The sequence below is a fragment of the Chamaea fasciata genome, unplaced genomic scaffold (genome assembly GCF_029207755.1).
Source record: "Chamaea fasciata isolate MVZ Bird 193981 ecotype frontalis unplaced genomic scaffold, bChaFas1.0.hap1 SCAF_14, whole genome shotgun sequence".
Classification (NCBI taxonomy): domain Eukaryota; kingdom Metazoa; phylum Chordata; class Aves; order Passeriformes; family Sylviidae; genus Chamaea; species Chamaea fasciata.
In genome coordinates, this window is record NW_027094099.1 from 18,316,332 (window position 1) to 18,340,784 (window position 24,453).

At 44.6% G+C, this 24,453-nt stretch overlaps 1 protein-coding gene across 1 annotated transcript in view; it reads right to left on the minus strand.

The window, feature by feature from the left end:
* MEGF11 (multiple EGF like domains 11) overlaps positions 1-24,453 on the minus strand; it is a 253,547-nt gene that overhangs the window by 52,292 nt on the left and 176,802 nt on the right. Inside the window, exons 11-13 of the mRNA XM_066196632.1 lie at positions 21,609-21,783; positions 1,950-2,070; positions 356-519 (exon numbers count right to left, since the gene is read on the minus strand). Coding sequence (XP_066052729.1) covers positions 356-519; positions 1,950-2,070; positions 21,609-21,783 — 460 coding nt within the window. The remainder of the gene's footprint in view (positions 1-355; positions 520-1,949; positions 2,071-21,608; positions 21,784-24,453) is intronic.

Below are 24,453 nucleotides of genomic sequence, written 5' to 3' on the forward strand. Positions count from 1 at the left end.
AACGTGCCAAATCATCTATCACGTCCCTCCCAATGCTGAGTCGCATTTTTTAAATTAACATACAGAGAAGACAGAAACTCAGGGCCTGACGCTTCTATACAGAACCAAATGAGGAATCACTTTAAAAAATGCCATCCAAGGAAATGCAGATAACACAGCAATAGCTCTGATAAAATGCAATGAGAAGTATAATACATCCAGCTGACTGCTAGAACCCCAATCTGTTATTTGCACTTCATTTCCTTCAGACATCACAGACAAATTGAGATCCTGCCCTGCTCTCTGTTCGGCAGAGCTATGGGGACTGTGGTTTAAAGGGTGTGTAAGACCACCCCCAGTTGTTGTTTGCACTCACAGGACAGGGCTGGTCACAGAACTCCCCCTGCCAGCCCGGGGAGCAGAGGCAGAAGCCATCAGCCGGCCTGCAGGACGCTCCATTGCTGCAGGAACACGTCTGGTTACAGTTCAGACCCCAACTTCCACTGGAACAGGGAATAGAGCAATCCACTCCTTGCCACCCTAAGGAAATGGGAGAGAAACAGCATCTGGGATGTTTGCACAGAAACAGCAAGACAGGCAGCTGGCAAGCTGCAGCTCTTTGCTTCTAGGACCAGTTTCTTGGTGTAAATCAAGACTAACTCGGCGTCAAAGACTGACCCTTTCACTGTGACCTCCCAGCTGCATCTCCCAGCATCTCTACACACAGGTGGAGGCAGCACGGGCTTGGCTGTAACCAGATTTAGGTGCCTGATGCCTTTCAGGGAACTGCTGGGACAGTCCCTGTCTGTCGGGCTGGAGACCTTCTGACCTACAGGACTGCAAGAACTTTTCATGTGATGCTGCCTGTTTCTTACCTTTCTTACCTTTTTTTTTTTTTTTTTTTTGGAGAATGCTATTTAATATAAAGCAGCTATTACACCTAAAAAAAGACCAAGGCCATCATTTCTAGCCATTAAGGCTCAAATCTTAACTACCAGGAGTACAATGACTTTCATTACGCTGCAGCTCTGTGTCATGGAGTTGAGCAGTAACTCATGGTTTATACGCCCTCATTAAATGGGGTTCTACAGTGATCCATTAATTCATGTTTGAAATGCCAGATTTTATTGTTATTTGCCTCACTTCTGTTTTAGGGCTTATGTATGTCATACAGGCATAGCGCATATTGGGATTTTGGGGGGAACAGAAGAGCCACTGTGCCACGGAGCAGAGGAGGAATTCTCAGGTGGTTACTGGATCCATGGAATTCTCAGTGACTGGATCCATGGGATGTGCTCACCACCACATCCAGGAGGGAATTATGGACACATGTGTGGGAAGAAAAGACGTCAGTCACCCTGGAGCAGGCAAGACTTCTTATTTCCCCAAATAAATGAGAGCCACATCCCGAACCCGTGCTAGCTCAGGAGACACAGGACACCTGCCCAAGTCTGGGGTGTCACCGTGCCAGGGTACAGGAGGATGAGCAGCTGAGGATGGCAGCGAGGGCAGAGAGCCAGGGCCCAACCCACAGTGCCCAAGGGCAGGGCTGGCAGCTGGGATGAGCCAGGAGCCCAGGACAGCAGGAGTGACACCAGTCCAGGCAGGAGTCAGGGCAGGGCTGGTGGGGATGACCAAGGCCAGGCACAGCCCAGTGCCAGGGGCTGCAGGACACACAAATGACAACCCAGGGGATAACAACGCAGCAGCCAGGGGATTGTTCTGCATTTCCCCCGGAGTGGAGCAGTGCCTCTGCCCTCACATTCAGTTCTGTGATGCATTTCAGCAGCAGAGCAGAGAAGTCTGGCCCCTGTTCAGGGCAGAGGCTGAACTCACAGACCAGCCCCTGCTGAGCTGGGATACTTTGGAGGACAAGAAAACAGCGGAGTTCCTGACCACACAGCCGTGCCACTTTTAAAAGGGGACAGGCATTGATAGCAGGGACTTGTTAAACGCGAATTTTGTTTTACCTTCTTTGCAGTAGCACAGCCCGTCCACGGGGGAACAAGCGCCATCGTTCTTGCAGTTACAAACCGACGAGCAATTGGTTCCGTAGGTTCCTGCCATGCAGGGAATGGTGCAGTCATCTCCCTGCAACCCAGAAAAGTCCGAGTCAGCTAAAGAAATCCGGCATGCAGGAAATTCCCAGCTCGGCACAGGGAAGCTTTCTCTCTCCGAACAGTGAGCGGAGTGTCGTGAGTTGATTGCTGACTCTTCAGCACTTAAGCAGTCACCGCTGCTTCCCATGATTATGATGCAATTAGTGCTTTGATTGACTTGGAGGAAAGGGACAAGTTTCTGGCATTCGTTCAGCAGGAGGTGGGGAAGTTACAAAAACAAACCTCCTAGAGCAGATGTTAGATCATTAAGCAAAACATCACTTATGAAACACTAATCACAAAATATACAGTCTGAAACCGTGCAGAGATTGCTCTGCGGTTCTTGGAAAATATATTCTAAGAATAGGGTGGTTAAAAACCTAAAGGATCTCGTGCATGCTCGGCTTCCACAGATTGGCAGAGAGGAAAACGACATGGCAGGTGCATCAGACCTCTTTGATGCGTAGCTGGTACCTGCATTTGTTTTCAATTAATTTGCATGAGATTGTGACTTCAGGAAGAAGGCAGAACTGGAGTGATGTGTATGGCAGAGACAGGAGGCACACGGCAGAACACGGAAACGTGGTCTCTTGTCCTATTTCTGCTCTAGGTGTGGGCAAAGGGAGGGAAAGGAGAATAAATATTTATATTTTAGGAAATACAGAACACTCTAACACTACGTTCTGGTGTGCTGTATGCACTGATCAGCTTGTGTGGTTGAAAGGAAAGACACAGTTCTTACTAATCCTGTTCATCTGGCACAACAAGGGAATTAAAATGTGAGCACAATAAGGTTTAAAGCAATTGTGGTTTGACCTCACTAATTGAGGTTTAAGCCTTAGTAAACTTAGTGAGTCCCATAGCTGGGTCTCCACATTAACATACACAAGGTATTTTTGCTTCCTTTTCCTCTGTGTGTAATCCTGACTTTCACACTGCAAATTAGCTCCTCAATTTACTACTTCAGTGAGTCAAACTTAAATAATTTAGTTCTATGCCAGGGAAAGTGAACCTACTACAAGTTAGAAAGGAACTCCATTGCACAGTGTGACCCTGTAGCTCAGGGCAAAAGATATTGGTCAAAATGTATTTTTGCAGGTGAGAGACTTCGCTGTTTGATAGGAGGATCCATTTATCAGGAGAGAAATGTGCACCATGTCAGCTTCCCAGTGCTGTGACAAGTACCTCCAGGAGCCTGTATATCACACAGCAGACACCCAGACAGCACAAGGAAATATGAACAGATTTCTGAGCACCATAAACCCCCATCTGCTTTGCTGGAGCAGTTCTGCCTCACATCAATGTGACTCATCCTATTTTAGACCAAAAACTTTGTTTCAGGGGGAAGGAAAGGAAATGGTTAAAATATCCTGCTCACAAGTAAATCCTGCAAGGCTCTGATTTTTGAGTGAAGGCACTGTTTGTAAAAGATGCTATCTTTGACCTTGGTGGAGTAAAACAAGTGCCCCTGATAGGGCCTGGCAGGAAAAGATGCTGCCTTGACAGGCAGCGAATCCGAAGCAGGCTGCCCCTCATTACCCTGCCAGCATGCCTATGGAATGAGCTCCAGGAGCCCGGGCTGGCAGAGGGGCATTCAGTCTCCACGCCTAATCAATCCTCTGCCTTTCTCCTGTGTGTGACAATTAGACAGCCAATTAGTGCCACTTAGGAACCCTTATCCTGTGTGAATGAAACTCCCAACTCATTTCGTGTACTACACAGAACTGCTGGTACTGCTAATAATTTCTATGACAACTGACCTTTTCTGGATTTGAACTAGTGATCCAGAAGGAAAAGAAAATTCCTTTGAAAAGGAAAGGGGAGCAGAGTGATGTGGAGTTAAAACACCCCTTTGGGAATCACATCAACCAACCACAGAACCATCAGGGTTAGGAGAGACCTTCAAGATCATCCAGCCCAACCATCAATCACCCCAAAACCACATCCCCACGTCCTGACACCTCTAAAACACCAAAAACACCACCTGGGCCAGGGCTGGAGGCAGCAGGAGGATTTCCAGTGGCTCAGCTGATGTACTGTGAGCACAGAGCAGCTCGTGTTCAGGGGCAGGGCTCCCTGGCCAGGCACAACTGGAGTGGGTTCCCTGGTTTTCTGTAATCACTCGGGACTATCCCAAAGAAAGGGGATACAACTCCCTGAAAAAGGGTTGGAGTGAGGTGGGGGTCAGTCTCTTCTCTCAGGTAAGAAGTGACAGGGCAATAAGGTGAGGAAATGGCCTCAAGTGGCACCAGGGGAGGTTTAGATTGGGAATTAGGGAAAATTTCTTCACAGACAGGGCTGTCCACCATTGGAACAGGCTGCCCAGGGAAGTGGTGGAATCACCATTCCTGAAATCCTAAAAAAATGTGGATGTGTCACTTAGTGGTGAACACAGCAATGGTGCTGGCTGATGGTTGGACTTGGTGGTGGTTGAGGCCTTTTCCAACCTGAAAGGTTCTGTGATTCTCACAAGCTGAACATCGGGCTGTTTATTCCAAGCCTTGGAGTTTTGGCATTTATTTTAATCTACTTGGCTTTATGGAGTGACAGGGCTGGGCATTCTGGCTGCCCACCATCCACTCACGTACTTTGCAAACAAAGCTTAACTGAAAAAAACCCCCTCCTGGTTTAATGAGATTTCTATCCCCAGGTTTGACAAGTGAGACCTTCAGAGCTCTCTGAGTGACAACTGCCAAATACACTTAACTTCTTAATTACATAAGAGGAAAATGCACTTGAACTATAGCACTGGCTCTAAGATTTTATTAATTATAAATGCACACCTTGTTATTAACATTTTGAACTTGATTTGGGAGAGTGACCTCTGAAATGAAATGCATTCAGGTACTGTCAAAGATATGTAAATTCCACCTCCCTCTCACCACCTGCCTGAGTGGATAATGCTGCAGTTGTATGCATCCAGCTGTTAATGAGTTATATATTCTAATAAACTGATTTCAGATTGTGTGTATTGAATCTTCACTCTTGCAATATGGTACTTTATATTTCTATCCTATTTAGTAAAATTAATCAACAGCTGTGCTCCTTATGTTGATTATTCTTTTTTTTTTTCCTATTAAGATCGGGAGGTTAACGAGGATAGTGCAATGCCTGGATGTGCTATCCATGCTAGGAGGGAGTAGCTAATTCCATCAAACATACACCCCTGCAAATGTTAAAGCTATATTAAGAAATTGGGCTATAAATAACTTGGTATTTTCCATCTCTATGTTCCAAATTGGAATGACCCATATGGATCTCACAACCTTTCAAAGGTGCTTCATATTCAATATTTTCACTTAGTAGGGCCAGCTTATCAAAATACACCCCCAAATCTATCCACCGGATTATTTCTAATTTCAGGGGCCAAATTTGACTTAAACAATGTTAAAACTCTCTTTAGGGAATGTGGGCTCAGCTGTGGGAGAGGCCGTGCTCTGTGTGGAGCAGCACATTCCCCAGCCTCGGAGAGGCCACCCCAGAGCCACCAAGGATGGGATGTCCCACACCTCAACCCTGCTCAGAGGTTAACACCACTGAGCCTCTTCCTGTCTGAAATCCAGACCTGATGGGAACACCCCAACACGACAAAGATAGAGGAGGGAATCTACAACTCCTAGGACCCTAGAAATCCCCTTTAAATCAGAATGAATGGTGGCACTGACCTAAGCAGCCCCACGTATGACTTTCCATGCCTCTAAGCACTTCAGAAACACCCGTTTTTGCTGAATCTGACAGCCCTTCCTAGAACCCTGAGAGCTTTGGGCATCCAGTTCTTGTTATGGTTAATTTTCCCCCATGGATTGAGGGTGAGGTCCAAGGAACCAAACTCCATTAATAACTCGGGCTGCCAGTTCACATCCATCAGCATCAAATATTAATAGACTCTGAGGGCCCCAGCATCCATCTTTCTGCATGGCAGTCAATAATATGTCTTGTTTCTGTTCAGGGAGAGGGGAAGATTTTCCTCCACCAAAATTATTATTGTTCAATATTAGTAGAGCTTAAAGACACAGTGCTGCCTTAGGTGTTGGCTGGGTTAACAAGCTCTGGCTGCTTCAGAAAGTGTTTTCCCTGGATTAATGTTACCCTAACAGGCTACATTACTTGTTTCTTATAAAAATGCATTCCTGCTATAAGCAGTGAGCAACCCCCTTAAAAATCCTTTTCTGGTGATCGATACACAAATTTGTATTTATTCCTGTGCATTTTGGATCAGGACTTCAAGCCTGTGAAATGCATTTTGAAAAGGGGGAAGAAAAAAAGGGTATCCCAGACCAGAAAGGGAGTTAATAACCCAGCAGTGGTAACAGCAACATCCAGCAAAGTTTGCACCCACACCCGGCCTGTCACAAAGTTTGCTATTTAAGGATGTGAAATTAAGGAGTTCAGAAGCAGCTACAATCTACAGGAATACAATTCCCTTGGAGCGCTGAAATCTGGTTCCACTGAACTCAGTGGCAAAACAGAAAATCAATTTTTCAAGGCTTCTGCAATGCAGAAGAGGAACAGGATGTTATTGAACCTGGCCTCAAGTTTGCATGACAAAGACCTGGGTGACAGCTTTGCTCTTGAGGTTTAATCTGCTGAGGTGCTGAAATTCCTCAACTCCCACAGGTTACTGGGGGCGACTGACAGCACGGAAAGGCAAAATATCAGAACCTTTGGTAATCTGCGGTGGGACTCCAGCTAATCAGAGGTTTCTAACAGCATCTGCTCCCCTCCCTCGGCCCCTCCTCTCCAGGCAGTGCAGGTGGATCAGAGGTGCAGCCCCTGGCAGCAGCCCAGGGATGCTCCACGCCGGGTGCCCAGAGCACTGAGCGGAAAGAAGGGCACGGTGCAGAGCCTCCTGTGCGTGCTGCTCCACGGATCGGGAACGCGAAATGCTGCTGCTGTTCGTACCCGAGGCCTGTGTGTCCAGATAAGCTGCTCAGTGTGGATTTAGCACCCGCAAATGAATATTTCTGTGTACAAACAGCACGTGGGACACGGGTGTGCCGGGACACGGTGTCTGTGCACTGATGCAGATCACAGATACACTTCTGTATATTTACTTATTTAATTGTGACATTTACAATTAACCCGAAGTAGTTCTCCACAAACATTCCCTCAAGGTAAACATATGGTATCCAGCAACACAAACTGTCAGAACAAACTAATTTCCTTAATGGTGTTCCGTGGAAATTACTGCGCTCTTCATCAGCGGAGCAGCAGCAGGGGGAAACTTTGTACTTGCACCGGCCTTGTCCTCCACCCCGGACTCAAACAATTTATTCACGACCTTCCTACACAGCATCTTTAGTTTTCCAGACATAATGATGTCCTCTGGCAGGATTCCTTTCCCCTCTGGGTGTTACTAATTACTCCCTGCAGAGGCTATTATTGGTGCTAATGATAAAATGCAGTAAAAAGCTCGGGGAAGGCTCCTGTGCCAAGTGTTCCGTGTGCAGGTGATGGCTGTGACTGAGCACTGACAAAAGTTCCTTTTCCCACCTCGTACCACGGTGTGATGTAGCTGTGCTGGGGTTTGATACGCATCCAAAAGGACAAAATGAAACCGCCAGTGACCTCGTTCAATCCCCTTTTCCCTGCGCCCTTTTCATGGGAGGAAAGGCAGGGGAAGGCGGAAAGGATGGGAAAAGAGTTCTCTCACACTTAAAAAAGTGACTTTACAGCTCATGACTCATCCAAAGACAGAACCATTGGCAGCCTGAATGCCAGAGTCTTTCACGAAATCATCAACCCCTCCAAAGAGCCATCTGCAAATCTTCCCCCAGCCTGCACCCCGGTGACACTGCAGCTCTCTGAGCAAAACACGGACATGCCGAGCACGGATCCCTTTGGGAACGAGCCCAACTTCCCCTCTGCTTCCTATAACCTTACAAGGATTTACAAACCTTTACGAACGGATGTCAGCATTTTATTTCACCTCGGAATTTGTGCTAATATGCTAATTCATACAGTAAATTTCACAGTAAATGCCAAGTTCGGAATTACTCAGCCTGATCCTAATTCTTAAATTTGGTGATGGATCAGAAGTATACAGCAGAACACGCAGGCAAACAAAATGGAAACTTCATTTGTTATAAAAAGAGAGTAAGCAAAATATTATTAATAATGTCAATTTTAAGTACCTACAGTAGTTTATTGGATACAATTTAATTTTACTTTACTGATCTCAGTCTTTGCAAGCAAAGCCCTGAGCTCTGAGTGAGAGGGGAGTAAAAGTTACCACAAAGTGACTGTGGTTGTTGTTTTCCAAACTGAACAGAATCTGGTTAAATTTCACGGATTCCTATTTTATAAACCCCAATATATTTGCAGTGGCATAGCTCACGTTACTCCCTCATTAAGGCCACAAGGAACCAGAACCACATTCTCATTTCTGGCTCTCAGTCCCCAGAACATCTCACTCCCTGCCTGGGTTGTTCTGTTTCCCACTGCACGGCCTCAGAATTGGTCTGAGATACATTAACAATGCATTTGGGTTACTTTTATTAAAAAAAAAAAAAGAAAAAAGAAAAAAAAGAGAGTACTCAGCCTATGGTCCCAGGGCTACAAGGCATTTCAGAGCAACAGTTATCCATCCATCCTCCTAGAAGGGACCTTTCCCAACCCATTGCCCAGGCACCTTGGGAATCCTTTGTCACAGCTTAGGACAGCCTTTGGATAGGATTTGGCTGCCTGGGGAATAACTTGAACCTATCAGGATGGGAGAACTTGTGCAGCCCCCCAGTTTGGACCCCGTGCATGTGGAAAATTGGAATTAACTGGACAGGGCTCATGGTTTCCAGCCCAGCAAATCCCAGCTGAGAGGGATTTTTTTGTGGAGGATGCACGGATCTGTGCATCTCAGGAGTCAGGCACTGCCTGTTGGCTCAGGGTCCTCTCACACTGGGACTCCACTGGAAATTCATCTTTTCCAGTGGAGGATGCACAGAATCTCATCACTCTCCTGCCCTCCAGCAGCTTGGCTCCATACAGCCAAAAAACCCAATGCCCTGGCACAATAAAAACTGATGAATAAAAGCAGCAAATCCTAGCTTTGGGAGGTTTTTTTCCCTTCCATGAAATCCAGTGAAAACAAACACAAATAAAACCTTCATTAAAAAAATTGGATTTTGCATACTAAAAGTCAGCAAACCTGAGCTGGATTTCTGTCAGCAAGCATTATAATCCCTCTCACCACCAGGGAACAGTTTTCTAGTTTGCACTAAAAGTATGCCCAATACCAGTCAGTCATCTGCAATTAAAAAAAATCCATTCCTCCAGTACCAGTTACCTAAACATGGTTATTAAAAAAGGGAAGAGAATTCAATAAAGAAAGCAGGCAAGAGATCACACCCTCCCTCCTACTTCCCGTAAATTAGGGCAGCACTTGCTGGCAAAAAAAAAAAAAAAAAAAAAAAAAATCTAGACTGACTTTACAACGCTTGAATATCTGCCTGGTTTAGTATTTAGGCTTAACTACAGAGCCCTTTAGTGTCAGCAAGGCAATGAATACAGCATCATATAATTAAATGTATTCAGAAGGAAAGCAGTGTGGAGAGTACAAAAGATGATCATCAAGCTCTGAGCAAGAATATTTTTTTACGCAGTCAGCACTTTTCACCTAATAGAATATCACAGACCACATTTATCCAGGAGGGACCTCTCCAAAAACAGGGGATTGGATTTAGGCTGGGTAAACCAGGTGGATTATCAAAGCAGGTAAATCACAGCTGTACCGAGGGGATTTCTCGTGTCCAGTGTGGGGCCAGCTGGGAAACCAAGTCCTCTCGAGTTAAAGCAATTTAAACCTGGAATTTAAACCTGGAATTAGGCCACTGCAGATTTATACAGGTGAGGCAGGGAGCAAGCTCTCGGAATATTTTAAACTTAACTCTGGGGAAGCTGTAAGGAGTCAAATATCTGTGGGGCTCTTGCTGTCACTGTAACCAGCTTTGATCAGCTGCTGTTTTAAGATGCTCCAAAACACATGGCAAGATCATAATTAAATATCCTCAACGGTAAAATGCTCCAATTGTCCTATGCAGTATTTCAAGTTAATGGGAATTATTTACATCCCTGAGAAGCGCATCTCTGGAACATGTGCTCTCCCTGATGTGCCCAACAAGCTACTCATGTCCAAACTGGGGATGGAAGGGGGCTAAATGTCAAAATACCAAACCACAGTCCTTGAATATTCTGGTAAAGATTTAAAAAAAGCTGGGTTGTTTTTTTTCTTCTTTTTTTTTTTTTTCCTTTTTCAAATGAAGGCATCAAACTCGGGGTTACCACTGTGGCAAAGGAAAGATTTTGACACGCTGTGAGCAGTTCCATCATTTCCTTCCCCAGATTCGGGCAGAGCAGATGAATGGCTAACAGGAGCCATTTGGAAATACAGATTAGCATTTCAGTGCCAGGCAGTGACCTTCAGAGTGGGAACCCAGAGCTGCCTGTCAATTCTGCCCCGGCTATTTAATGGAAATACCTTTGCTTGGAAATTTGAGATGGTTTCAGCTCTATCCACACAGCCTGAGTGCCACAGTCCAAGATCCACCTTGTAAAACAGCTGTGGCCTCTTGACTTTTTTGCAATAATAAATGTGGGTTCTGGCTGTCAAGTCTGAACTGTTCTGCAAAAAGGACATCAACTAAAACAGGAAATAAAAGGGATCATTTATACCTTCAGCCTCTATGATGTTTTCTGGCAAGAAGATCCACAGTTTAATTATAAATACAAAGGAGAAGAAACATCTTTATCTGCTTGCTTCAAGCCCACTGCCTGATTTTTAATTGGGAAACTTCTTATACTGTGATAAGTAGCAAGAATGCATTCCTTCTTCCCCTTCCCCCATGGAGGGAGAGAGCTCTCACATCCCTACCCTCGGTGACCCCTTCTCTAAGCAAAATCATCCCACTGTTATTCCCATTTTATGGGAGCCATTTCACAACTTAATTACGCATTCTGTGAAAAGCACTCTCTTTGTTTTTAACCTGCTGTGCAATCATTTAATTGGTTGGCCCTTGTTCCTGTGTTATTAGAAATAGTAAATAACCATTCCTTGTTCATGTTCCGCGCACCATCCCCAGTCCCACAGATCTCTACCGTCTCCCTCCTCAGCCATCTGTTTTCGGAGCCGAGTTCCCGCTTATCGAGTGACTCTCTATAGAAATCATTCCATAGAAAAGATGATCTTTGTCACCATTCCCATTCTATCCTTTGTAAGCAGGAATCAGCCAAGCTGTGTGCAGTAATTTGAGGATTGGATATATTATGGATTTACACAATACCAAAAAAATGGCTTTTCCATCCTGTTTTATTCTCGTCCTGATCATTCTAACTATTCTGTCAGGCGCTCTGGATTCGTTTGAGTTTTTCAGACTCATTGAGGGGTTGAGTTTTTCAAAAAAACTACCCACAGTGATTGCCTGATCTCTTTCCCTGAACAGCAGGAATTAAATTAGAATTCATCTTTTGTGTATTTACTTAACATTATTTTCCTATCATCTATTACTCTGCATTGTTAAACTCTGAATTTCAACATACCCACTCATTCAGGAACAGGAATCTTTCCCCAAATTTGGTACTGCCTTGACAATCCCAATAGTTTGGCATTATTTGCAAACTTTTTTTTTAGACTTCTGCCACAGCTGTACTGTGCAATTAAGGACAATGTCCAAGCACAGCCTCAAACCAGCCCATCAGTACACACCTGAACTCATCTCCACACCCCAAAAAAACTGAGTCCAGGAGGAGCTAAAAGTGCTGGAGACAGCAGGAATTCCCAACTGGCCCCTTGCTATGAGCACTGGAGTCATGGAAGTAGCAATGGATGGATGGAAAACACAAAGGAAGAGGGCTGATGCTGCAAACAGCTGTGGCGGACCTTGGTGCTGAGCTGCAGGATCCACAGGGGAGAGGATCAAAGAAAAAAAAAACAGCATCTAAGAAAGAAAATATGTCAACTCTAAGCTAATGGGTTTTGTGACGTAATTCTGAAAGGCTGGTAAATAACCAGGTGATCACACACAGGCAGATAAGAGATATCCCCTTTAAACTCTCACAGATATTCCTAAATCAAAACCCTACAGCAAAAGAGTTTGAGATCTGGTAAAATTTCAGTTGGTCTTTGGCATATGAAAACAAAATCAGGATTTTTCATTTATACACGTCTGATTGAGAAAGACAAAGTCTTCGACAGTACAGTTGCACAGAAAATAAAATGCAAGACTACCCTGTGACTTAAATCCTGTCCTTAGGAGGTTTTAATGAAGTCAGTTTGCAATTTGAACTACCAGGAGAGTCAGCTACCAAAACTTTCATGCACAGAACCACAGATAGTGTGGATAAAGATATACACACTTGGAAGCCTAATAGATGAAAGGAGGCACTGCTAATGGCAAGCAGTTCATCCCTCTGCAAAATTCAGATCAAATAACTCAGTCTGTGCAGAATATTGAGCTCCACTGGTTCTGAATGCGGCTACAGGAAGGGAAATGCAATTTGACACAGCCACATTGCCAATTAAGGATAAAACACATGAAATATGTCAACTAGCAACAAAGGCAGAGGCTTTCAGGCTTTCTGTATCAAGTTGGTTCCTTTGGACCCACTTACAAAAACTTTGGAGTTATTCGGGTAAATAAAACTGCAGCAGAGCCCAGCAAAAGTAAATACGAGAAGAAAGAGAAGACCTGGGACTTGCTCAGAGTTCTTCTCAAATTATAAACTCTGTGTGTGAGTGAATAAGTTCTCATTAGTAGAGGCAGGCACTGAGGCAAGCTCCCCTCTTGAATACCTGGGACAATCCCGCTGAAGGCAGCACTTGTGTTCAGGTAAACTTGGGCTGGCAAAGTAGAATTTGAGCTGTCACAGACAATTCCTGGAGCTTGTGCATTGACAAGAGAGTGAGCAGAGAAAAAAAAAAATAATGAAATGGAATAGCTCATAAAAGGCTCTGAAAAGTTCCACTGAATTCAAAGAAAGGGCTGCAGTTTGCACAGCTGAGCGGGAGCCACTGTGTCCTGTGCATTCAGTGACCTTGTTAAACACTGCGGTACAACAGTTCACCTGCTCTAAAGCTCCACCAAATGCCCTGAGGTGGGAGCAGAGCCTTTGTTCCTGCTCCTGCAGCCGGGTGCTGACAGGGGCACTGCAGGCTTGGGGAAAACACAACTCCGGAGCTCCGGCAGAAATCTCTAATTGGTCCAGGGGAGCCCGGGGGAAGAACAGCACCAGGCCTGACTGACAGCACTGATATAAAAAACCTCTATAAAGCTGATATAAAACACTGATATCAAAATCAATAGGGGAGCGCCTTGGTCTGAAAGCCTGGAATACACAGGTGGCCTCCCCATAATGATCTTCCCTGTTGGAACTGGAATGGAGATTATCTCCTCCTGTAATTCAGCAGAGCCAGAAGCATCCCTTTGTGAGTTGTTACTGAAATCCTGGCTTAGCCCACGTCCAGCTCCCTCGCACTGAGGTGACGGCCGTTGTTCCCTGAATGACGTGTGGCAGTGTCACCCCACAGCTGCACTGATTTTCCAGCTTCACCTGCCATTTGGGAAAGGTGCAGGACAAGCTGGGTGGCTCACAGTGCTCACTAGGGGTGCTGCTCCAAAAGCTCTCAGTACCTGCGCTCTTTGTCCCCAGAAAAAAGCCCTGCAGGGACCTTGAGATGGATCACACAGCCACGTCACCGGCCTTGATCTGAAGCAATGGTTTGTGAAGGGAAAATGGTAAAAAGGCTCAATGTGCCAGCAAATTTGCTGGTGGCTGCTGATGGAAACGGGGATTGTGATGTAGACACTGATCCACAGGGAGCTGGACTGAGACCAAGTCATTCCATGCAGGGCACTGCACAGCCAAGGGAGGATCATTCTCAGTCTGTGCTGATCACACAGAGTGGCTTTGGGATGAAAGATTTTACATTCTGTTATTAGCCCCAATGGACTACAAAAAAAATCAAAGCACAGCCATTGCATGCACACAAATATGTTCCTTTGTGTGCACTGAGAAGTGGGTGAGAAAATTCAGATGTCATCAGTGAAAAGGGGCAGCAAGATGTGATTCACATTTTCATCTGGTCTGTGACTGTGCAAAAATCTTGATGAGTGCAAATGATCTGTGATCAACTCCATGTGGAAAATGTACCAAAACATCGTGTGTGAGACGTTTTGATTTCTGTTTGTAAACTCAGACCTTCCAACTTGCAGCCCAGATGACAGGAAAACTCCTGTTCAACTGTCAGTTCCTTAATTTGAAAAATATTCTCCCAGCTCACTCTTAGGCTGTATGGAACAGAGAGGTTTTGTTGCCTGCTTGAGATCCACTTCTTGACCCACATCCACTTGTGAAGTAATTTGTAAGCCTTAAAAACCCATCAGCTGAGCTTTCAGACTTATCCTATCTAAAAGATACCAAGAAAATGCAAATTCAAAGGAGAGTGCATTCTTCAGAGACCAAAACCAGGAGAGAGGGATCTGGGATGCAGCCATAGTTAGTGTAGGGGGCCTGGTTGTGTTCTTCTGACTGACTGATTTTTATCTTTATTCAATTTTTAAATACCAGGTGAATATAACTTTTCACCTCCATCACGGTTTCCCCGGGCACAGCTCCATCTTCTATTTTTTTAAAGGTTATTTTAGTTGAATTTCCCATATCTCTGCCTTTCACATCACCTCCAGACCTAAAACTGACACTGATATCTGTTATCAAAGAGACTGCATTTCCTTCTTGCTGCCTTTGACAAAATGAGCCTCTCAAACCTGCTCAGCACATTTTGAATCTGCCAGACCTTTCTGGTGACTCTTCAGCTGCATCTCAGCGCCCCTCGTATCCAAGCAGGGACTTTCCCTCTGGAGCTGTTCCTGGGATCACCAGGACAGTTTTCCTGGTTGGCTTGGCCTTTCCCCTGTCTACGTCTCTTTACTTCAGGGGAAGCTGTGGAATAACTCAGGGCTACAGAGGAATATTCCCAAACTTCCTAAAATTAACTCTGCTAAGAACTTTTGGATAACTGAGGTGAAACAAAAGAAAGAAAAAAGAAAAAGGCAAAACAGGAAAGAGTTCAAAGGCTGGAAGAATGGGAATCAATTTTTTTCTATGTATTGACTTAATACTCAACCTTTGCTCAGGCAGAACCTTTTTTTTTTTGGTTTTTTTTTTGATTAAGTGAGTCTGAGGTCGCTGAACCCATCTGAGTGTCCTTTGCCAGGTAAGGCACCAAAGGAGACCTGACAGCGTTACTGCAGCAGAGCAGGAGAAGCCAGAGCACTGAGGATAGAAACCAGTGGCAAACAAGGCTCTTGTCGCTCCACAACTTCTAAGATAACTTGTTTTACTTTAATATCAATTAATTATTCATGCTCTGGCAGCTGCAGGCCACGCTCAGACCCACCTGCACAGTGAGGGCGCCTCCCCTCATCCCCTCTGCCTCTGCTCCTCGCCCTTCTCCATTGGCTCACGGACACAAATGGGAAACCAGTGAGGAGAAAATGCATCTTCCCCCTGAACCTGGGTAATTCATGGAACAAGACCCTGCAAACCATTCCTGGTGCCTGTGATACTCCAGTTAATTGGACAACTGCTGTGCCAGAAAACCTCTCCCCCACCTACAGCAAGTAAAATTTATACTGGTGGCTGGTAACAAGAACATCTTGATAAAATGGTTGAATTTATTTTATACCTAGAAATGAAAAGAGCTCTTAACAAAGGGGGGTAACTGATATGCTCGGTAAATCAAGGATAAAAGGACACAGGCTCTATTGAAGATTTTTTCCCCTCTTCTTTTCTTTTTAAACCTTTTGATGAGGTGCCCTGTTGCTCTGCGATGAGTTTCCACTGAAGTACTTTTGGAATTATCTCAAAGAGAAATGGATCATTTAAATGAGTTAAAGCCCCCAAACCAGATCCGCTATCTCCAGCCTTATGTTCATTTTTTATATTAAGAATTTTGTGAAATTTATAAAATAATTTTACTACCGAACCACGGGCTTATAACACAAAGAAGTCTCATCCATTTTTTTCTCCTGCTTCCTTGTGAAGTGGTGAAGAATGACACATTTAGAATAAAGATGAAAGTTAATATGTAGAAGAGAGGGAATACTCTGATAAATTTGTACCTTGTGTGTTTAGAAAACACCTACAGGCAATGATGCTTCAAATTTCTCCAGTCCTACCTGGGACTTGGGTCCTTCAGGGAAAATTCAATTGAAGATAAGATAAGGTGCTCCTCTCTATTTACTCTGTTTTTTTTTTCTTTTAGACAACAGAGAGAATTTTAAAGGTGTAGGACAGGAGAACAGGCTTCCACTTTTCTTAATACAAATATAAATGTAAAGATTGTTTTTCTCTCCTGTGTGTTTTTTTTCTGGGAACAAGAGATATGGTAGGTGCCAGAAGGAAGCCTGTTATGGCTGGAATACTCAACAGACTGGACCTCGAAGTGTTTATGACCTCTAAAAGACCGTAATCATGCTCCTTCTCATTCTATGGAACAGTAAATTGGTCATTTTACTCAGTGAGTAGGCACAGAGCGGGCTAAGACTGGTCTGAGTCTGTGTGTGGGCGTTTGTACTGACCAAGAGATTATCCAGTGCAAAATTTGGTGTGCATTTGCTGTGCATTTGAATAGCTTTAGAGCTCTATAATTTATACTTATTTTTACTAAGTGCTTGAGCTACTGCTCATTGTGTGCCACCAGGGCTGACTTTTACTCAATGTGCAGGTAGGTTGTAAAGTTGTACTCCGCTGTAAGCCCTGGGAGCAATTTGTGCCCCTGTGGTAGAGAAAGCATTATGTTGAGAAATTCAGGCATGCCAGACAAAATTATGGACTTAAAGACCCAAATGAAGCCTGTGTTTCAGGGCTTAAGTGCCCAGATTCCCACCGAGCCCAGCCAGAGATCCATACACATAAGCACCTCTACAAGGATATATTTGAAAGGCATTAATTGTGCTTTTAAAATGCAATTTTGATACAATGCCAACGGAAGATGCAAATAGCTACAGATGCACAGCACCGGGATAAAACTTAGAAAGCTTTAGGGAATCCAAGAGCTACTCCAAAAGCTGAAAAATCTTCTAGTAAGAGATCACCACTGCTGTAGTTTCCATACTTTGCAGCGTGTGATTGGCTTGTGTGGGATCTACCAATATAGGGAAGAAATAGAGAAATGTCAAAATGGATTCTTTCATTTTGGTGATGAAGTGCTTGCTCTGCTTGCCAGCATGCAGGGTTCAATAAAAGCAGACAGGTCTTCAAAAAATAGCAGCATAAATAGATGAACTCTTTAAAGTAATATAAGTTCTGTCATCGGGATGTGAAATATAGACCTAAGTGCCCGCTGAAGTAAAAGCTGACCACACATTCCACAGAGAAGTGTTAAAAGTTTGCTCGGAGTGTCTTGGGCTGAGAAATGTTTTAACTACATCTCCCCTTGCCACAACACACAGAATGGAAGCGTTTCAAGTTAAACCCATTTTTCAAAAGAGGAAAACAAAGCATCCATAAAGAAACAAAGGCATAGCACGGGATGAGGTCTCCAGACAGCCACTGCTTTCAGGGAAGCTGCAATTAGCTGTGCAATGGAGAAGGTGAACTTAGTTGTATCTCAATAGCATTTATAATGATTTCAGCAGCTAAAATGTTGATAGGTACGTGCAGGGGGTTGTTTTCAAGATTTCCTTGTGAGACACAAGGTCAGGATTCCTGTGGTCTCCTGTCATATTTAATTCATATCCTCTGGCCTTCCCTACCATGTTTATTGAATTACAGGAATAAAATTCAATGAACCAAAACCAAAAGAATAGAGGGAGGACATGGCAAGTCCTGCTTTCTTTTAGGTCCCTCCTGCACACCTGGGTTCAGTGGACTTATAGGAGAACATGTTGGAGCAGAATTTGGAAGGAGGGGGAGGTACAAGTCAGTATAATCCCTCTCACCATCTCCATAATTGCATCCAGATAATTGATTGCAAGCAGTGGCCACTTCCACGTGGGAGGGAGGATCCAATTTCTACCAGTCAAGACTCTCCCCTGGTGCTTTTTAGGGCTGATCCGTGCACTCCCTGTGTGTGTTTGCCAGGTTCCTTCTGGTCACAAACGAGATGGCAGCAGAACAGCTTTACAAAACCATTCTTCAGAAGAGCGTTCTGGCAATTCATCACTTCAGTGCTAAGAGGAAACCCTCAAATATGCTAAAAGTCCCAGTTGGAGGGAAGCGCCCTCTTGGCATGCTTGTAATGATGATTCCCTGTAATCATCTGAGTTAAACTGATCCAGCCTTTATCCTCCTTTACAAGTGGGATGCAGGAAGCAAAGCATTCCCAACAGGCCTGTGGAGCAATGGGGAGTGGGACAGTGATTTGGGGGAGGATTTTATTGTGCCTCCTCTACTATTATCCTGTTTTCATTGCCCTGTGTGCTGCCTCCAAGAACTGCCGGCTTTGGATTGTGGATCCCTCAGTCAAACCCACACCCAGAACCTGCAGAGGTAAAACAGAGCCTTTCCCCCACGGGACAGGAGTCACAGCAGCACCTCACACAAATACCCTGACACCCAACAAAACTTTACAACATTGTCAGTTGGGTTCAGAGCCAGACATGCAAATCTGGCTCTTGAGTCTGACCCAAAACATTCACCAAAAAAAAACCAAAAAAAACCCCAGAAAATGTTTTGAAACTCTAGACTAAACTGCAAGCTCACCAGTATTTAGCATAGGCATTTTAATATTTGGAAATGTCACAGCTAATAAATAATGTATTTTCTTTAAGCTACCATATACATTTTTATTTAACAACTTGAATCCTCTTAAATTTCCAAAAATCAAGTGCTCTGCTCACGTACATGGCAGCGTATGGGATGGCTGCCTTTTCACTTAATACATTTAATAAAGGTGACCAGATGCTTTGTGTTCTTAATGGCTTGTTCTGCATCCCAACAAAATGTTCCTGTTTTGGCTGCGAGAGCAGATGATTCATCCTGAAACCAAGCCCAGCCGCCCTGACACAGGCAGGGTGAGTTAAAAACCCACCATCTGTGCTGGAGGAGTGGGCAGGAGGAGTGCTTTGTCAGGAAAACACTGTCCTTCCTTGGGCACTGCATATTCCAGGCAGCCAGTAATCCCAAAGTCCTGTGGGTCCAACCTCTCTGCCTTTGCAGATAAATTCTGCAGTTATCTCCCATCTCCCACCACTTTCTCTTCCTTCCCCCCTTCCTGAGAAGCCGCCCAGACTGCTCTGCCCTCGGATCATGTGCAGATCAAACATCGCTGTAAAATGCAAGACGTTGCTCCTGGTTTTATTCTTTCCAATGATGTGGCAAAATTCCTGCTTGTGTGGCTGCCTCAGCCAAGCCTCACACTCGAAAAAGCAAGAGGGATTCATTGATGGCTTTTGTGAATAATTAGCTCTGCCCAGCTCTGCATTAGCACCACTCCAGTGCCAGCTCTGCCAGAGGACACGTCCCGAGCTCGGAAGCGGCACTGGCGGACTCGCCCCATTCAAGGGCAAAGCTCTAGCCCCAGGCAAAGCTCCTCTGCTCCCCCAGCAAGAGCCAGGCAGGAATGTCTGAAGGGAAAGCCTGGCATGGAGTGTGACACTGGGAAAAGGCATTTCCAGCCCGGTTCGGACCCCACAGCCTTTGCCAGCTCCCCTCCTCCCTGCCCGGAGCATCCCGGCGGGACAACGCCCCGGGGAGGGAGGAAAAGGTTCCCAGCAACTTCTCTGCACGGCCCGTGCTCTGCAGCACTTGAAAGAACCATTGCAGCTCATCTGGCATGCACACGAATGACAAATATGCTTCAGAGGCAATAAATTAGCAATTTTCAAGGCTTTACTTCCCCTCATGGACTAATTGCCAGAGATTATAGTATATTATGTGAGAGCAATGATACTAATGCCTAAATATGCTTCAGTGATTATAGAGCTATCCTCAATAACCAAGCTGTTTAAATGTCAATGCAAGAAAGCTCTTTATTACGAGATTAAATATTATTTTGAAGCAATGCAACAGGAACTTCCCAGGCTTTCTGCCTGCACTAATGCTGCCTTGGGGCAATGTATATTGGACAAGGTATGCTTTTTAAAATTGTGTGCAGTAAAGGCTCCCTGAATGCTTTTGTGCTGCAAATTTGGACAGCATTCCAAATAAGAAGGAGGATCTTGGCATCTTTTTATTTTGTAGTTGTTACTGACATGCTGCTGCCTTCATCCTTCCTCCACTTGTGTATCAACTACTGTACAGAGAAGATAAATTCTTGTTTTCTATTTGGGGAGTTGGGAATCAAACCTCATAGACTTTTTTTTTCTTTTTTTTTTTTTTTTCCCCCCACATCTTTAAGTACCATAATCTTGCACAGATGCTTTTGAGTCCCACCCCTCACAGCTAAATAAATCTGCTCATACCTGGCATTGAGACAACCCCTGGAAATCAGGGGCAGCTCCAACTTTCAGGTTCAGCTGCTGACACGAGGCAGAGAACAAAAGTGTCTTTGAGCCATAACTGCAACTGCACAGCTCTGCAGAAGCCAGTTGGGGAATCACAAGCTCAGGTGTGGAATTAGAAGGAAAGGAGGCGAAAAACCTTTGGCATCTCGCTAATCTCATACAGGACCTCCCCACTTCGGGAGAGCTGTGCAGCCTGTCCCTTGATTTCTAGTAAACACAGGAATTATAACTCATAATTGTTGTAGTAGTAGAGGAAACATAGATAGGCCTGTGGGGACAGATCATGTAAAAGGAAGGACAGAGAAAGCAAATTTTTTATGAAGTATGGTGGAATTCTCTCTTTTAAGCATTTTTTTTCCTTTAGGAAGAATTGTTAAACACAGCCTGCACCTCTCCTCCATGGAGTGCTTCTGAAGGGGGGCAGCTTCACACACTGATAACCAGGGAACTTATTGGCAGGAATTCCATTCCGCCCAGCCTTGGCAGGACTGGACACCTGGATCCATGTCCCAACACTTCCTGCTGCAGCCTGGCAATTGTTAACTCTGAACTTCTGACGTTTTCATCTTGGCTGGTTTCTTCAGCCATTTTACATCTCACCTATAAAATGCAATGCTTGTTTACCTCAGAATGTCTGAAGCTCTTTCTGATGCTCAGGTAAAAGACACCTGCCACACAGGCTCAGAAAAGACATAAATTGCTCTATCATTTGTAACACTTTAAAATATCTTCATCTATTAAAATCACAGTGTGACTGACAAGGAACATGCTGAACGGCCATAAGAATTCTTTCTCTGCTCTTCCAGGCAGACAATAATCTGACACCTTTTTTGTTATGTCTTGACTCAGAATATACTGTGGGAAACCATATCTTTATAACTCAATAAACTTAGAACAGTTATGCTAACTAAACAACCAGCAGCCACAGGCTGAGGCTGCTCACAGGACAGCGATGTGGATTTAGCACAGAAAGGTTGAAAATGACCCGCATTTGGGCTGCTTTTATGCAAACCTTATTTCAAAACAGATGAAAACCCTCTTTAATTTTTGCAGCCACTTCGTGAACGCCATGCCCATGCCCAGCCCCACTCACCATGAAGCCTGGGGCACAGATGCAGCTCCCAGTGATGCTGTCACAGTCGGCCCCGTTGTGGCAGGGACAGGGCACCCCGCAGCCCTCGCCGTAGAAGCCCACGGGACACGTCTCGTTGCAGTAGAGCCCAGCCCAGCCAGCCTTGCAGCTGCACTCCCCAGACAGAGGATGGCAACTGATGAAGAGACAGATGTTAATGAGATGTGGGCAGGAAGGGAAAACACAGCCCAGAACATTTCACGTGTCACACTACGAACAGGACAAGCCCGGAAACTCTTTAGGGTGGTGGATATGAGCAGCTGTATAATTTGGGAAGTGGAGAGAGAATCTGGTGCTAAATAGCCCAGCACTTCCAAACATCTGGGAACTCCCACAGCACCGGGCAGTTTACACCTTGAAGTTTATGCTCTTCCATTCTCAAATCAGTGTGACTTGGACTACTGGCATCAACCACACCATTAATCCTTACAAGCTGTAGGACAGGTATGTGCTGCATTATTTGGCTATAATGTAGCTAAAGAAGTTCTGGGATAGGAGAAATTCCAGTGGGTGGAGGAATGCCAGCAAGAGAGCTGTGAAGATAAACCTGATAAACCTTCCCCCAAGGGCACAGCATTTCTATTCTATTCTATTCTATTCTATTCTATTCTATTCTATTCTATTCTATTCTATTCTATTCTATTCTGTTCTGTTCTGTTCTGTTCTGTTCTGTTCCGTTCCGTTCCGTTCCGTTCCGTTCCGTTCCGTTCCGTTCCGTTCTGTTCTGTTCTATCCCATCCCATTGTCATTTGTGTTCTAAAAGTGAACCTTCAGCAGAACCTCCCAGCAGACACAGGTAGTAAGGAAAGCGCTTTGGAAAGGAAAACTCTCCTTGTAAGAAGAGTTTTGCAGGGAATATTCAGCCATAGCGACCAGAACTGCTCAGCACCAGAAGCCTTGGGATTTACCCAGGACAGGAGTTAACAGGAGCTCTGGGAGTAAGGCACAGCTGTGCAGGGAAATGAGTCAGGTTCTTTTTTGCTGCATAATGAACAACATTGATCCTCCAGCTTTCATTTCTATTCAGTCAGTCCCACAGTGTTGTGAGAGCACATGGAGAGAAGAGGAGGAAGGAGAATCGAGCCCAAAAGACCAGACAATGCCTGGTCCTTCTGCATCCCTAGGTGGAAAACTCACCCCTCTGCTCCTCCTGCGTGAAACAGGTTATCTTTATTGGGCATTTTTCCTCCTCGAGGTTTCCTCAGGAGGAGGCTGTGGCTGAGGCTGGGAGAGGAGGGAAGGAGGGCTGGAGTTGTGTTAACTCCTGGCTTGAAGGGATGGAGGTTTCTGACCGTTGTGTGAGGCCAGCTGGGAGTGTGAGGCTGCACCTGAGAGCTCAGCACGCTCTGTGGCCTCTGCAGCACAGCACTGCACAGTAATGGCACTGTTCAGTCCTCAGTGAGACAGATGAGAAATAGTATCGCCACAAATCCTGTTTTCTTTACTCTCAGAGCAAGAAGAATAGACTTCTGCAAGGTGGGATCTCTCTCTCTGGGCCCGTCTCCCGGGGTTTTGCATCCCAGAAACAATTTCTTTTCCTTTACGATTATTTATTGCTACAGTTTAAGACTGTAGACATGACTGAATGGGTTTCTTTACATCTATAAAATTAATATTGTATATGTTAATTTTCAAGGTAACCTCATAAAATGTAATTTCCGACTATGTTTCAGGCAATTTCTGGTAGGAGAGGTTGGTCATATAATGTTGCAACTAAAAAGGATCAAATTTTCTAAGTGTCAAATGTTTCATCATAAATAGTGTTTTACTGACTAATTAAAACAATTCATCAGCATAACAAACTACCATCCATGACAAAGCAGTCCCTGAAATTATGGTTTTCCACAAAGCACCTCTTAACATTCAGATGAAAATAATAAAAGCTCGGGTTTTCCCCCTGTGTCTATTAATCATTACCTAATAGGAGCAGAAAGCTCAACATTAAAGAAGAATTTTGAAATGAATTTTTGTGTTTCCCTCTTTCCACTACTACCACATGTATCATGTGCTTCCATGAGAACTGCATCTGCTGAGTAAATTAAATATTTCAAAGGTAATATATGACCAGGGCAGTTTGAATCAGTCTATGACAATTCAGCAGAAAATACTACACTCAGTCAGAATTTTTACTCCCAGGTTGGCTCCTTCATCAGCATGGACAGCTTTTTTACATGGGGTACAAGCCTATGTATGAAGGGCTAAAACTCATCCTGACATGCACTAAAACGAGAATCCAAACCAAACAGGCTTTCCAGAAGAATCTACTGGAGACAGGGAACTTGGACTCTAAAACAAAGGCCAGTAGAAGTTTGGGGGCATATTCTGACCCACCAAAACCTTGTCCACATTTCATGGGACTGTGAAAATCCCATGCAGATGTTTGGGTCCTTCCATCCATGGGATTTTCCCATTGAAGAAAGGAGAATTTAGCAGATCTGGGGGTTGTTTTTCTCCTAAGTCCAGAGCACTTGTTTGACAACGCAGGTGCCTGATGCAGCGTTAACTTGAGGAGGGCTGAGATTTAGCTGCTTTCCCAAACTGCACAAGGCAGCTGTTCTCTTCCCAATCCTGCCAGGGAATCTTGGCCACCCAACTGACTCTTCTGCCTTCATTCTTCCCATTTCTAAAATGTTGCCTTTCTTCCTTTGGAAACCCTTTCAAGATCTGCAGCTGATATCACTAAATAATACAGATTTTTTCATATTAATTCTTTGTTCTCTCTGGTTTGTATGAACTATTCCACTAATTGAAGTGAGCAGAGTTACATACTAAATATACTGCAGCTCATGATGTAGGAATAGTGGAT